The sequence below is a fragment of the Mastomys coucha genome, unplaced genomic scaffold (assembly GCF_008632895.1).
Source record: "Mastomys coucha isolate ucsf_1 unplaced genomic scaffold, UCSF_Mcou_1 pScaffold18, whole genome shotgun sequence".
In the NCBI taxonomy this organism is placed as follows: Eukaryota; Metazoa; Chordata; class Mammalia; order Rodentia; family Muridae; genus Mastomys; species Mastomys coucha.
This window is the reverse complement of record NW_022196900.1, coordinates 87,005,996-87,022,015: the sequence shown is the minus strand read 5'-3', so window position 1 is coordinate 87,022,015 and position 16,020 is coordinate 87,005,996. Positions and strand designations below refer to the sequence as shown.

General features: G+C 43.9%; 1 protein-coding gene and 1 non-coding gene across 23 annotated transcripts in view; both read right to left on the bottom strand.

Moving 5' to 3' along the window:
• Pum1 (pumilio RNA binding family member 1) overlaps positions 1-16,020 on the bottom strand; it is a 121,999-nt gene that overhangs the window by 7,234 nt on the left and 98,745 nt on the right. For 15 of the 22 annotated variants that reach the window (XM_031378847.1, XM_031378845.1, XM_031378840.1 and 12 more), the window contains 6 exons: positions 10,053-10,320; positions 8,912-9,041; positions 7,139-7,273; positions 4,170-4,307; positions 858-983; positions 85-206 (listed from right to left, as the gene is read on the bottom strand). In XM_031378847.1, the coding sequence (XP_031234707.1) occupies positions 85-206; positions 858-983; positions 4,170-4,307; positions 7,139-7,273; positions 8,912-9,041; positions 10,053-10,320 (919 nt within the window). The remainder of the gene's footprint in view (positions 1-84; positions 207-857; positions 984-4,169; positions 4,308-7,138; positions 7,274-8,911; positions 9,042-10,052; positions 10,321-16,020) is intronic. The other 7 variants (XM_031378846.1, XM_031378849.1, XM_031378848.1 and 4 more) reach the window with 1 other exon arrangement.
• LOC116097270 lies at positions 6,778-6,860 on the bottom strand. Its single transcript, XR_004121315.1, has one exon. It is a non-coding gene; the product is annotated as a small nucleolar RNA SNORD103/SNORD85 (small nucleolar RNA).

The window sequence follows — 16,020 nt, the reverse complement described above, 5'->3', positions numbered from 1 at the left end:
CACACACACACAGGGAATGGAAGAACTTAGGGAAAGACTCTACAGCTTAAGAGCTGCCCAATCCTTGCTCCCCAGAGCACACACCTTGCAAACTTGTGCTGACTCAATACAAGTACATTGCCTCGGATCTCTGCTACAATTTTGCTTTTATCCTCAGGACGACCATGCTCCAGTACATGTTGGATTACATAATTTCCATACTGATCCTATTTGAGAAGCAAAAAACAAAACAAACAAACAAACAAAAAAAAACAAAGAAAATATACATAAAAAACAGTTCTGTGGATTGCTAGTCTTCCATCTAATTACTGTCTATCACACTTGTGAGGCAGAGGGGCGGGATAATGACATAACAGCTCTGAAGTGCACCTGAATGGGAAGGAACTGGCAAGCAACTTTTAAATAGGCAGAAACAATTTTTCTCTTTCATTACAAAATAAGAACGCACTGTTACAAGACAGCAGATTATTTTTCTTTATATATTTATGGATTTACTTTCTAGCTGGGCTTTTCACAAATTACTAACTACAAAAAAAGTAGGTCTATAATTATTTTAGAATTGGAAAGGAGTGTTTGAGGAATAGAAAAATGTTTTCCTCTAATAGAAAGTGCAAGAGTTTTTGCTCAAATCTTTCTAAAACTCAGGGTTATTCATTACTGTATTAGTAAAAGAATAAACCACCAAAGAATCAACCACCAGCACATTTGGTTTGTGTACCAATGGAGTGGAGACCTTCAACTAACTCACAGGTCATGGTTCCAAATCACTGTCTATATTCATGGAACACAAAAAGATCTGAAAGGCATTGATGACATGCTGAGACTGTCTGCAGCTCCCCCTGTGGCAGCAACGGTACCTGCACAAGCTGCTCCGTGTGCTGGTGAAGCTCCTCCAGGATGGGGAGGGTCTGGTCAGGGAGGCAGTGCTCTAGGATCCTCTGGATCACCCTACAGCCGTAAGGGTGCGTGGACAAAGCAAACACCTGAGGCACACAGATCCAAGACAATCACTTCAGTGCGCTCACATCACTACCCCACCCCTCTTGCTTCACAGATAAACGTAACCCACTTATGTTGTTTAGAAATTCATGTAAGTGTGTACAGTAGCTGAAAAGAACTTTTCTAAGAAGCCTAAAATGAAGTGGAAATGGGTCAAGGTGAGGTAAACTCCTCAGGACGCAAAGACAGGTTCCACAGCCTGTTTTAAGATTTCCAGAACACGCTGGGCAGTGGTGGCGCGCGCCTTTAATCCCAACACTTGGGAGGCAGAGGCAGGTGGATCTCTGAGTTCCAGGCCAGCCTGGTCTACAGAGTGAGTTCCAGGACAGCCAGAGTTACATGGATAAACTCAGTCTTTTAAAAACAAAACAAAAAATCCACCATAAACAAAAACAAAAACAAAAACAAAAACAAAACAAAGAATCAAAAGTGTCAACCAACTGCCTTTCCAAAAAATAGGATGAAAAACAGGAAGGGGAGACACTGAACGTGTGGCTAGCACCTTTAATCTCAGCACCCTAGAGGCAGACTGGGATCTGCTCCAGGGCAGCCAGGGTAGCAAAACTAAACAAAAAGGTTCCAGCAGGAGCTCACTGGTGCAGCGTTCCTCCAGCGTGCAGGCACACCACAAAGAAGCCCACATAGCAGGAGTGATGAGTAAATCTAAATGCTTCCATATAAACAGATTGCTGCACAAAGGCTGGCTGGGGTGCTGTTAGGTTCAGAGCAATAAGAAAGCACATGAGCATTTAATTGTCCTCTTTGACTTTTATGGTACTGGGGTTCTTTCTTGTGCTAGGCAAGTACCCCACCACTGAGCCACAACCCCAGCCTACACCCCTAGGGTCCTGATTCTGGCTCTTCCTAGCTGTATGAAGTACTAATGTGAGCATAGAGTTAATGTCTTTCATCCCAGAACTCAAAAAACCAGGATAGGAGTATCGTGAGGTTCAAGGCCAGCCAGGTCTACATAGTGAGAGCCTGCCTCAGAACACCAAAGGGAGGGAAAGATGACTATTCCTACAAGCAGCAGTGGCAGCACTGTACTGAGTACTTGCCTCCCTCGGGTGGGTGTCAGCGGACGGAGCACTCTCATCTCACTAGCTGCATGGCCCTACAGTTACACCTGCTATCTGCGTCAGCAACTGCAAAGACGCTGCCTGCTTATGGTCTACAACAGCTTGTAGTGGGTGAGTTGGTCTGATGCAGCTTGTATTTTAATGCCAAAACTGGTTCCTCAAGACGTGGTTGACCCCAATGAGAAGATGATGCTCCCACATACTCAAGCAATGTAATGTGAACCTTCTCCCCAATTTAACTGGTCAATTAAAGGCTAGAGCCAGTGACTGGGCAGTGGAGGGAGTAAGGTGGCACTGGAGGTTCCAGAGGGGGTTGGAAGGAGAGAGGGAGAGGAGGAAGACTGACGAGGAGGAAGCTGCCATGAACCAGAACCACATGGCCAGGAGAAACAATTAAGTAGCAAGGGGCTTGATAGCTGGGAAGTAAGTTGGAATAGCCCTAGATCTGCCCAATTTAGGCATTTGGCTTATAAATGATATATCTGGATTGTGTGCCTTTTATAGACTTATCAGGAACATAAATATTCCAACAACAGCAGCCAATTTCACTCGGCACCATGTTTCCAAACCCACTTCTAAGACTAAGGCTTTCTCCAGAGTTCCCTGTCTAGAATGTCTACCCAGCATGCCACTGGCAGAGTGTGACATTTTTAAACCTAGACAGTGGTTAACAGACATCTACACTGCATCTTTATTATTTTAAAAACAAAAAATTTTTTTTTTTACTTCAGTGTGCCTACTGGGATTTAAAACATGCTAAGTAGGTCTTTCACCAGATACAATTGTTAGCCAAGTGCTAGATCAAAGAAATACACATACTGAAATATAAGATGATCGATACTGTTAATTTCCAAAGAGGCTGAAGCACACTGCAGCGTGAAGTAGGAACGTGCTTTCACTTTCCTCCTAACTAATGGAATACATGTTTTCCATATCAACTAGAAACTTGAGCTTCTGTAAATGTTAATTCATCTCCTACATTTCTCCCCACCACATATTGTTTTCTTGGATTATAGTAGTTCTTTATTTCTCTAATCTAGGTGCCAGCTCTTGCAGTTTCAACCGGAAGGCATTCAAGCCCTGGTATGAGGCAGCAGAGGGTGGCTGCAGCTACAGGCCATGGGTTCCTCACCCCCCACCCCAAAAAAGGGCACAACAATAATTTTTTCTCCTTTGTTTTTACTTTTGGTGTGTACCATTATTAGTGTTTTTATAGATTAAATTATATACATAATTATTTTTTATGGATTGCATTTATGTGTGTGTGCCCACCAAAGCAAGAAGAGGTATCTAATCCCCTGGAACTAGTTACAGTGGTCATGTGGGTCCCTGCAAGAATAACAAGTGATCATACCCACTGAGCCATCTCTCTAGTTCCAATAATATTATAACATCTCAGTGAACGCATACATCTCCCTCCCCACCACTAACCCCAAAACTCCCAGTAACCCCTCGGTTCTAAGTCGTCTTAAGTGTGTGCTAAGTGAACAAGATCCTTGTCCTGAAAGAACTCCATTGAAGCACTTCTTTGAGAAATATTTCCTCCTTAAAAAGAGTCCTGCTTCAAATGCCCCAAAAAGAAGTTTGCTGAATGTTCTACCCCATTAACCACAGCAAGGTGGGAAAGTATTAATTTTAGCAAAGAACCTAACAATCATATCCAATTTAGAGCCACTCAGAAAGTTAATTGCCTAATGAAGTGACATTTAGCCCAGGCAAGATTATGTTTCAACAATAAATCAATGATTGTGCCTAGAGGTGAGCTCCACACACCCTCAGAGAGCTGTAAGCAATGACACTAGGTTACTTTAAAGATGCATTCAATCATGATTTATAAGATTCTATCTTAATTTTTTTATGTAACAAAAGATTTTTAAAAATCAGGATAATAACTAGCCATGGGAAAAATAACCCTTCAGATATTAATACATCTTAGCAGTTCTGCTGACAATGGCAGACCCCCAGAGAGTAAAAGGTAAAGGGAAAAGAAGAGGCCTGGTCACATGTTCAGGTCGACGCCACTGCAAATGACTGCTTCTGACTGCAGAGTGAAATAAATGCATGCTGACAACATGACCCTAAGTGACTTACCTGCCCCTTGAATGCATCGATGATAAACTGCAAAGACTGGGGCTGTACACATTCAATGCACTTCTGAACCACATGGTTGCCGTTCTGGTCTTTTACACACTTCAGGACATGGCCATCTAGCTCCCGCACCATCTCGTTCTAATGGAGACAATGATGAGAAGGCACCACCAGAATCACAGCCAGCAATCATCCAGATAGTCCCCATTCCCTCCAAGCAGCAAGCACTGCATAGATCCATGACAATCAAAGTCAACTATAGCCAAGCAACATCACAGCAAGTGAATGAAAGCAGGTGGGACATAAACGACATCAAACTTGGAAAGACTTGTCAAGCGAGGCTCTAAAAGTGTGACACCAGCTGGGTGCAGTGGAAGATACCCCTAACTCCAGGTCTTGGGAGCTGAGGCAGGATTGGAGTTGCTACATAGCAAGTTCTAGGCCAGCCTACACTATACCTATCAAAACCTATTTTAAAAAACATGCCAGGGTTTGATGGTACAACCTGTACTTTAAGTGTCGATGGGATGGCAACAGGATCAAGTTCAAGGGCAGTTTTATCTACAGAATAAGTGCAAGGGTGACCTGAGCTAAATGAGACTCTTAAAAAACGTAAAAACTACCAAAGTCATCTTCAAATAGAAAAAAGTCATGAAGTGCACAGGATTGAAAAGCTCATACAATTCAGCACACTTACATCCTGACAACCATGTAAGCTTCTATTATTAATAAGAGTGCTTAATCTAGATTTTACCCAGGTGAGAAGGATCCAAGAGCCGAGTGTGCTTCAGTTCCCTCCTAACAGATCACATAGGAAGCATGGGAACAGGCAAATTACAAAACTTATTCAAAAAGACTTGGACTGCCAAGCCTCAAACCCAAGCAATGGGGTGCCATGATGCAGCCTGTGTTGGCAGGGAAACCACCTGTTAATTATACAATTCCCTTCAGCCCTTCCAGCCACAGAAAAACAAACTGACAAGTGAAGTTACATATTTAAAACATATAAAAAGCCAAGTATGGGGGTTTAGCCATGTAATTCTAGAGCTTGAGAGGCAAAGGCAGGAGGACTGCCTCAAATTCAAGGCCAGCTGGGGATATATACAAGTCCCAGGTGTGCCAGGACATAAAATCTACAGACAGCTGTTGGTGGTGATGGTACACTCCTAGGGAAACTAAGAAAGACTGTTAGAGAACCCAAGAGGTTTAAAGTTATGCCAAGAACACGTCTCAAAGAGCTCCTACCTCTAGTAGAGTCAAGGGGCCCAGGGACAGACAAAAAGCAATAGAATACAAATTTCAGAGCAGTCACACAATGACTCGCAGCATCTGACTTTTCCATCAAGGTGCACTGATTAAAGTGGGCAGGAATGTTTTTCTCAGTTCATTAATGGTGTTCAAACCATGAATAAAGACAGCAGATAGACACAGAGTACAGAAACAATGGATGTTTTGATGTGTGTTAGAACCAACCGAGATTCTGACTGCAGCCTTTTTCATGGCACTACCTGCCTCATGTCACCTATATGGAAATGCAGAACCTGGCCGGGCATTTGCTCGCCAATTTCCCTGCTGACTCCATCTGTACTTATCTGTATTTCTGCACAGCCAATTTAACATGGCACCACTCATGAACAGTAACTGGATCCCTGAGATACTAACTGCAGAACAAATGAGACATCTTCTAATAAATGGTCACAACAGCACTTACTAACCCAACACCAGAGAGGAGCCTTCCTTTTGGCCAGGGATATATACTCACAGAACCAATAAACCTCGTCTACTAAAACAAAGCACAGTCCACAGCAGAGAAGTTGTCCAAGGCACCACAGAGAAACAGGGTTATTAAAAGGACAAATGTAAGAACTCTGCCTAGTGGCACAAGCCCATGACCCCAGCTCCTCCAGAGGCCAACCTAGGCAGGAGTCTTTCAAGGCAAGTGGTGGGCAGTTATCCAACCTGTATAAAGCCCTAGCTTCAACCCCAGCACTGCCACAAAAGTGGGAAGAGGAAAAATCAGAGAAAAAAACAGAGAGGGAAAGAAGAGCAACAACGTCTAAAAAAGACATGGAAAGATGAAAAGCTGGAAAATGATTGCTCAGTGAGGAAGGGGAGGAGGGGACAACGTAGGAAAGGGTCAATACATTGTTTCTTTTGGTAAGTGGCTATCATGATAGAAGAAAAAGACACTTCCAAGTAGGGAAAAAAAGCAACAGAATTAAAGATGATTCGCTAGCCACAAAGCCCTCAGGTTATTAAAACTCATAATGCCTGAGTGAATGACAGATGACAATAAATAACAAATGCCAGCCTCAGGTCTGCCTGTGACTACAAATACTTTCTTGGAAAGTGGGGGCAGAGTCTGGATATCTAGTTTCCCAACTTGGGGCGATCTTCAAGCATCTGGCTCCCAGTGTGCTGGCATTCCACTGTGTACATCCACACTTAGCTAGATGGTGCTTTCTTATCTGTTCTGCACATCTGGCCCAGAGGTCTGTCTCCAACCACACCCACCTCCACAGCATCTTAAGACATCTAGCTATGAGACTCAGCCTCAAGTGCCACCATCTACGCGATGGAATTGGTCAGAATCAGAGCTGGTGGGATCCTGTCTGGCTCAGAACGAGTCCATAACAAAGATTCTCATTATCGAACTTTGTCCTCAGTGAGGGCAAGTGGGTCATCACTGCCAGACAATAGCAACCCCTCCGCTGAGAAGGCTGAGGGAGCTCAGAGCACCTCCCTATAAAACTGTAGCTACTCAGGCTACACTGGAACCAAAGAGATGAGGTTGCAAACTATCTGATCCAATTAAAATCTTGTAAACTAACCAGGCAATTCCTGCTTGCTCTGCCGACAGGAAGCCACAAACACAAGCATAAACCAGCAAAGAACCTCCACACTGACAGTCTTCACAGTGCACTGCACGAACCACAGAGAAACACCAAGAGAAAAGTGAAAAGGAAACTTACAATTACCTGCTGGTCTGAGGGAATAAATTCCAAAGCTTTCTGGATGACTCGGCAGCCATACATCTGCAATGCCAATGATAGGACGTGGCCTCGAATCCGTTCAGCCAAAGCCAGCTTCTGTTCATGGCTGCCAAACTAGACACGGTGTATGGAGAGACACTATTACTTAAGTAAAAGAGAAAGACTAGAGAAAACAGAGTTTTCCTTAACCTGTTGTGCCCAGCCTCCACCTCCTGCCTACAATCAACCATACCTTAAAGAGCCCTGAAGATTTAAAGCATTAACACTCATTTCTGAAGGGAGGGAGCCAGACACCTGTTATTCCAAGCCAGTAGCAGGGATAGGACTGTCTTTAAGGTTCCATACACCTAAGAGTGATGTCGTTAAATAATTGTGTTGCGTAGGCAGGCAAGTGCAAGGTCTGTGGTTGGCAAGCCTTTCACCCAAGTGACTCTGTCAAGTGTGAGGTGAAGTATAAACAACACTCTTATGGATTAGTGTCTTTCAAGGACTGCTTCCAACCTTGGCTTTTTGTAGTCTTTTGAATACAACCATCATGGGACTGTTCAAGCCTATATATTCCACCCATGGTCTAGAGAAGTTCTCTGGCCTCCTCTAAATCACAGGACAGCCCAGCCGTACAGCATCCTAACTCAGTGACATAATGGCAGCGAAGAGAGAGAGTCAGAGTGGCACAGCTGCTGTTTCTTAGTACAGTTGAGGACTAAGCAACTTATTGTCTGTGAGAAAGTGGACAGGTAACGTCTAAGAAAGCCACTCTTAAATCTTCATAAAAGGCCATAAGAAATTTGCAGATGTTGGCAGAGAAACTCAGAGTTCTAGCAACTATTCCCAGACCCCATGCTTTTTTCTCAGTGTTTCTGTGTCACCCAACAGCTTGAAGCTGCTAATACTAAGCAATGACAATGACATTATTAGAAATGTTAATAATAAGTATTTAAAAAAAAAACCAAGTCTTTGAAATTTGAACTTATTAGAGGGAGTAGACAATATTTATCACTAATTTACTCCCAAAGACTCAATCAAGTTAATGGGCAAAAGAAGGTGACAAGGCCAAAGGATGTCCCCACACACAGCCTCAGGCCACAGTGGAAAAGCTGAAGCTGGGGTACGGAGCCAACTCCTTAGGCATCTTTCATTGTTTTTCATTTTCACACTGTGTTGCTGTAACACTGCTAAACTACCCATGCCACCATCTGAACCACTGAGGCAGAAGCTGCAAAGTGGGGCTCAGCACTCAGGGCTAGCAAGCATCACTCTTCTAAAGGACCCAAGTTTGAATCCTAGCACCCGTTATGTAGCTCACAACCACTTGGTTCCAGCTTCAAGAGATCTTATATCTCAGGCCTCCTCAGGCAACCTCCCACCCCCATACATTAACATTATTTATTTTTTTTCTAAATCTCTTTTAACGCACCCAGGCAGGGTGGTGTATGCCTTTAATCCCAGCACTTGGAAGACAGAGGCAGAAGCAGATGGATCTCTGTGAGTTCAAGCCCAGTCTGGTCTATATTCTGTGCTGGGTCTCTCGTAGAGCCAGTTATCACACACCATACTCCCAGAGCATCTACCACATCGAGGAGGACAATGGTGACTGATAAGGAACTGGAGAAATATTTGACACTTCTCTTCGAGAAGACCCTAGCCCTTCATTTTAAAGGCTGGAATGAGCTGTTGTGCTTCAAAAAGCCAACAAAAATCAAATGCTCTGAAGATTCTCAAAGTCAAAGTGCAGAAAGAAAGAAGACATACTTCAAAGAACTTCTGAATGACGTAATTTCCAAACACATCCACCATAAGTTGGTACGCAGCCTGGAGGATTTCGTTGAAGACAAGCTGACGCTCAGCTGCTGTGGCACGCTCTAGTTTCAGTTGAATGAATCTGAAGAACAGAGTGAAGGGGCAATGAAACCACACACAGAGAAGACTTGCAAAGATGTGAGGGCATCACTTGACAGATAAGTTCTGCAACATTCGGCCTATCAGCCCAATAAATGCACTGGGTTTTGGTTTGGTTTGCTTTGGGTTTTTTTTTGCTTGTGTTTTTAGGGTCTCACAACGTAGACCAAGCTGGCTTCAAACATAAAAAAGATCATCCTGCCTCTGCCTCCCCAAGTGCTGAGACAGCAGTCCCTCATCAGAAACTTATGGTCCTTAACCCGATTCTATAACCCATATATATCCATAGAGAGAGTCATTCATTAGCGTCTGAAACAGTGCTCCCTGCTTGACTCCGTCAGGACAATCCCTGCTGTCTCTGCGCCTGGCCTCCACTCCTCAGGGAAGGCTGCTAGCAGAAAGAAGCAGGAGGACCATTATAAGTTTCCCTTAACACAGAGACGAGGATGTGTGACACTACTTCGCCTGGGGTCCCCTCTGGGCAGCTCCTGAGCACTGGGGACCCACACTACCATGACAGTGCCTCCTCCATAAGACCTTATAGTGCTGACCTATGCACGGGGCTTCCTAGGAAGACTACTTCTTCATGCAGAGAGATGGACATAACTAGTGTACAACAAGATGTCTGAACTTGTAGCAAGCCCTCTGCCTCTGTCTCTTGGGTACTGGGAATACAGGTTTTGTGCAGCCATAGCCAGTGGGAAACAACAGCATTTTAAGAGGTTCTTATGAAGTAGAAACATGGGGTACTTGCTCATAAAGGTAAAAAAGATGCTCAAAGAAGACTATGGTCCAGACCACTAAGAGCTGCTTTAAACATGTGGCCATCTAATGATCCCCAAGCCCAAATACCTCTGAAACAAACACTGAGAGGCACAGCAGAGGTATACTGTGAATGACAAAAAGGCAGATATGGTGTGGTATATACCAATCTGAGGCACGAAATCCAGGGCACAAATTTCAGTTATCCTGGGGGCCAAAGCCAGGTCCTTACCTAGAACCATGCTGATCTTGGGAAAATTCCATTATATGCCCAGCAATCTCCCGCAGTTGTAAATTAGGGTACCGGTTGTTTCGAAAATCTTCCAGAAGTCTGCTCCTGCCGGAGGGCATAACATCAGACATTCCATATCTCAAACGAGAGGAAGAAAAAAGTGTGCTGCTGGGGCTGAAAAGGCTGGAGGCACTGCTTGCACTGCGGTACTTGGCTTCGGCACCGGGAGCAGCAGAGATGTATCTTCCACTGCCGTTTGTGAGTCCTCCTGTTGGTTACAGAACAAAAAGACTTGAGTCCACGCTTAAGGAACCACATCTAGGAGGAAGAAGCACCACTGCAGCACCTCCACAAGCCTCACCGTCTCTCTTCTTCTACCTACAGCACTGCGCTATCATCAGGCAATTTTCCCCACTACCATGGCTTTCTAAGGCCCACACACCAACCTGGAGGACACATGTGCACACAGATTAAGAAAAAAATATTTATTTTGGTTTTTTTTTATTTGGTTGTTTTGGTTTGGTTTTAACCACTGCTAGCAAACCATTGCTAGGGAAATTGGTGCTCTAATCCTGGAGATAGAGCTCAACGATGAAGCACCTGCTAGCATGTGTCAGGACCTAGGTTCAATTCTCAGTACTACCTAAAAAGGAGGAAACAAAACCAACCAGTACAAAGAATGGAGCAACACATTGTATTTCCTTAATAAATCAAATGAGGTACAGCACCTACAGTAAGGATTCAAAAAATACAAAGCAAGCACACTGAGGCTTCTGAGTTTGTCCACTCCAAGCAAGTAACCTTCCCTGCCAGCTGAAGCCCACTCTTTACGATCAGTACAAACAGAGGTGTGGCTACAGCACTTGCTTGGGAATGTCCTGGTGCTGTAAGGAGAAGGAACAAAATCAAGACATCCTAATTTATGTACAGGAAATTCCTGGAAAGCTTTTTGTGAATAGTCCCAAGGCAGATGGTAGGTTTAAAGGTCCTCATGAACAAGCAGTTCTTACCACTTTCTATGAGACAAAGCTTATGTGATGCAGCAATAACATAATTAATATGCCCCTTCTACTGCTGTGCTGACTGGTGACTAGGTTATAAATGTGAGTCCATACACTAAGATGGTGTCATACTTAACAAAAAGCAGGCCTGGCCTAGGGTGTAGGTCAATGGTAGAGTCTGTGCCTAACATATGTATGACACTGGGCTCCACCTGGCAAAACACAGGCACAGGTACAGGCATGCACACACAGGAAGTCGCATAGTAAGTTAACAGATGCTACTCCAAGGCTCTACCACTGAAGTGCACCCCAGCACCAGGATGTTTTTCTCCAATCACTATAAACAAACCAACATAAACAGCTAAGTATTGAGAAACAGCTTATCAACCACAAAGCAACTCCAATCCATGGACAACACCACACACACCGCTTCCTTCCACCTATGTGTGCTCTGGATAAAACTTGGCAGGCATTCAATGGCAACCACAGAAAGACACCTCAACTTGGCTTTTTTCACAAATTCCAGGACTCAACTTCCAAAGTGTAGGCCTCACTCAAGGTGAAGGACCACCAACAACTCAGCACTACACTGTGGAGAACAGTCAGTGAGCATCTACAGCTAGTTCTTCACAGGTACATTTACCTCGTAGGAAACTAGAACTAAGAGGAACAAAACTCTTCATCAAAAATGCAATGCATAGTTCCCACAACCAGAAGAGAAGAAAGCCAGGCCTTGGTCCAAAGTGCCATATGCCTTGGATCAGCCTTCCTCATTCTTCAGGGTGCTGCTAACTCCCACATGCCACAGGACTTCTGAACACAGTGGATTTGTTCAAAAAGAAAAGAGCAGCCTAATGAGTGCTCTTTATGACAGTAAGAAACCTTGCTCTTCTCTGTTTGGAGAGAGGACAAAGAAATGGTTACAAGGTTGGTGGGGCAGCAGGCAAGGCAGATGTGCTGCTCACAAGACACATGACCAAGAAGGACTAGAACAAATACACACAGTTTCTGAAGTCCAGCCAGGCATTTTGCCTGTGGGTCACTGAAAAAGGTGGAAGGTATGCTGAAAGGAAGCCAGGTCCTTGGCAACTAAGTCAACGATGGAACAAACTAACCCTCAGCACTGCCCTATACTTCTCAATTTTCACTGCACTAATAAATGCAGTGCTGTTGAAGTTAACATTAGCTAGACTTTGTTACTGTGGCCAAAAATATACTAACACATAATTCAAAGGGCTAGGGGAACAACAGCGAATATGCCCATAAGTTATATATTCATACATTTATGCTCAAGTTTTGACATACTGGCTCTTTTTATTACTGGGGGGGGGGGAGGTCTATACAAATCTCTGAAAGAGAAGATCTTTTTTGGGTAATTAGTGTGTCAATTTACAAATTTATTCTGCATGGGTCAAGTAGGACTTATCTATACATTAAACCAATCCATCAAGTTTTGCTTAATACTTAAGTTCTCTGGTCCTTTCTGAAAAGGCTATCTAAAAAACAGAATTTTAGTATTTCCTGACCAAGTCGCTCTTGGGTTAGGAATGTGGGAAGCGGCAGTGACCCATCCAGGCCCTCCCAGTCAGTTTCCCTGCAAGCACCAGGCAGCTGAAAGCCTTCGGTGAAAAGGACAATTAACATGGGCTTTGAAAAGCTGATTGAACTTTCCCATTTTCTACAGTGTTTGGATAGTGTCTTGAATTCCACAGAAATTAAGGGCTTGCATGGTCTCCTTATATTGTGTCATAGCTATTTAAAGGCTAGGTGTCCATGTAAGTGTGCACACTCTCTTTTTGTTTCTCTCCTCCCCCCAACCCCACCCTACTGTGGTAAGCTGTGTGAAGCTTAGGCATTCATGCTGGGTAAAAACTCAACCACTGGCTAAATCCTCACCTTCAATATTTAATAGAGGCTGCAGTGTTTGTTGATGCCTTAACACATCTTGGTAGTCCTAAACTAAAGAAAACTTAGTACATTAAAATGTGTCCAGGCAGTGAAACTCATAGAGACAGTGCCCAGGGAGAAACTCCTGCTTCTGTGTTGCTTTTATCCAGTTTGGATAAAGTTCAGGCAGAAAAGACTTTTTTTCTATGTGCTAATAAAAAGTAAATGGTCACCAGGCGGTGATGTCACACGCCTTTAGTCCCAGCACTTGGGAGGCAGAGGCAGGTGGATTTCTGAGTTCGAGGCCAGCCTGGTCTACAGAGTGAGTTCCAGGACAGCCAGGGCTACACAGGGAAACCCTGTCTCAAAAAAAGAAAAAGAAAAAAGAAAAAAAGGAAATGGTCTCCAAGTGTGGCTCTCAATCCCTGCAGCACTAGTGAGGCTCAGGCAGAGGCATGTAGATCTCCGAGTTTGAGGCCAGCCTGGTCTACAAAGAAAGACCCTGTCTCAACAAGAAAACAAATCCCCTAAACTGTAGGAGGTAAAACTTTTCCACCTTGAACAGAGTCAGGAGGACTAGAGTGTGCTTTACCTGGAGGTGGGAGCAGGCACAACTCACTGAAATTCAAGAAGCCTAAGGGTTGCAGACTGTATAAGCCAAGCAAATTCTCAAATTCTCAGCAACTTCTGATTCTCAAGAGCTTTCTAAGGTACAATCTAGAGGCTGCAGAAAACTATATGCATGGAGAAACAAACCAGGGAACAGGAACATGATGGTCATAGAACAGATTCGTGGGTAAGCAGGGCAGACAGAACGAACACCCGACTTCTGGAACACCCACAACAGAGTGGACATCAGCCCTCACACCTTTCCTGAGAGCTTCTTTAAACATAAGTGTACACCCTCAGGCTCCACCAAATCCACATGTACACTGCAGAGGAGCTCTACGACAACAGCTCGACTATGTGGAAGGAATGCTTGTTTACCTCAGCCTTGCTTACACTCACATTCCGTATATCCTTCCCAAGCTTGTGTGTGTTCGCAAACAATGTATAAATGTATATGTACAGTGTGAGGAAGAGACTGGAGGAAGAATGATGCCAGTAGAGGTCTAAAGACAACTCCCTCTAGTTAGTACCACCTTCATGTCGGTCCTGGGCAACCAACAGAGGTCACCAGGCTTACGTGTCAAGAGTTGTATCAGCTGAGCTACGGAACCAACTCTAACTGTATTATAAAGATGAAACAGACAAATCTCCTGAGAGCCCAATCACCATTACTGAACCTGCCTTAAAACACAAAACCTGCCATGTAGCAGTGTCACATCCAAGCCTAATCTACACAGAGAACTCCAGGAAAGCCAGAGTAAGACCCTATCTCAGAAAATAAAACAAAAACCAGTTGTAATGACAATAATGAGGACAAGTGGTGAATTAAAGCACACCTTTAATCCAATGCTTGGGAGCCAGAGATGGGGGGGGGGGGATCCCTGATTTCGAGGTCAGCCTTATCGATACAGCCAGGAGCTACACAGAAGAAACCCTGGTTTGAAAAACACAGGGGAAGTAGGAAAGCGGGGAGGGGAGAGAGACAGATAAAACCTAAAGCCATGCATAAAACCCAGACATAAAAGAAAGTAATGGCCGGGCAGTTGGTGGTGCATGCCTTTAATCCCAGCATTTGGGAGGCAGAGGCAGGCAGATTTCTGAGTTCAAGGTTAGCCTGGTCTACAGAGTGAGTTCCAGAACAGCCAGGGCTACACAGAGAAACTTTGTGTGGGGGGTGGGGGGGAGGGAAGGGGAGGAGTAATTAAAAACTTTAATGGTTTTACTGGTGAATTTGCAAATTAATAGAGGAGAAAAAATGCCTGTACTACACAACTTCCAGAAACTACTGGGAGACTGGGATACTTACAATAGGTCAATACCACCCTGGCAAAAGGCATGTAATATAAAACATTACACGAACGAATACCATATTTCACTAATGCAGAAGTATAACTCAACAAAATCTTCACAAAATGAGTGCTACCATGGTCAATAAAGACAGAAAGTACTTGACAATACCAAAACCCATCCACAAAATAAAACAACCCACTTGTGATTGTGAGGAGTTTTCTTATCCTCAGTAAGTTCCACCAAAATAACCAACTATCAACAAACCCTAGGGCAACTGAACAAACACTATCCCAGGATCCAGACACAGCCAAAATATAAGCTCTTATATAGAAATCCTGGGGAATTTACCTGAGTCCATTAGAATAAACAAAGCAATGAGTTTTCTGGATAAGACCAGTGTCTTAGTTAGGGTTTTACTGATGTGAGAAGATACCACGACCAAAGCAAGCCTTATAAAGGACAGCATTTAATTGGGGCTGCCTTACAGGGTCAGTGGTTCAGTCCACTATCATTATCAAGGTAGGAACACGGCAACACACAGGCAAGTGTGGTACAGGAGGAGCTGAGAGCTCTATCTCTTCATCTGAAAGCTGCTAGTAGAATACTGGCTTCCAGGATGAGGGTCTTAAAGCCCACGCCTACAATGACACACCTACTCCAACAGGGCCACACCTTCTAGTAGTGCCACTCCCTGAGCCAAGCATATACAAACCATCACAATCAGTATACAAAACTCAGTAGTATTTTAGTAACAAAATGAACAACCCTAAACTAGAACACAATCCCACTCATAATAGCATACAAACCAAACACTAAAAACTACAAAACGTTGCTTTAAAAAAAAAAAAGTATAGTCAGTCACATGTCAAGATGAATCCTAACCCACAAGATGAAAACATTAGCTCAAAAAGAATGCATAAGTTTTTAGGAATGAAAACAATAAAGCACCTGCTGCTCTCCCACAGGACAAGTTTGGTTCCCAGCATGTAGCTCACAACTAGAGCTCCACAGATCCAATGACCCTGGACTCTGACAGTGCCTGCATTCAAATGCACTGACCCACATTCAGGTACATACACACACAATTTAAAATTATAAAAATGCATCTTAAATGCCGGGCGGTGGTGGCGCACGCCTTTAATCCTAGCGCTTGGGAGGCAGAGGCAGGCGGATTTCCGAGT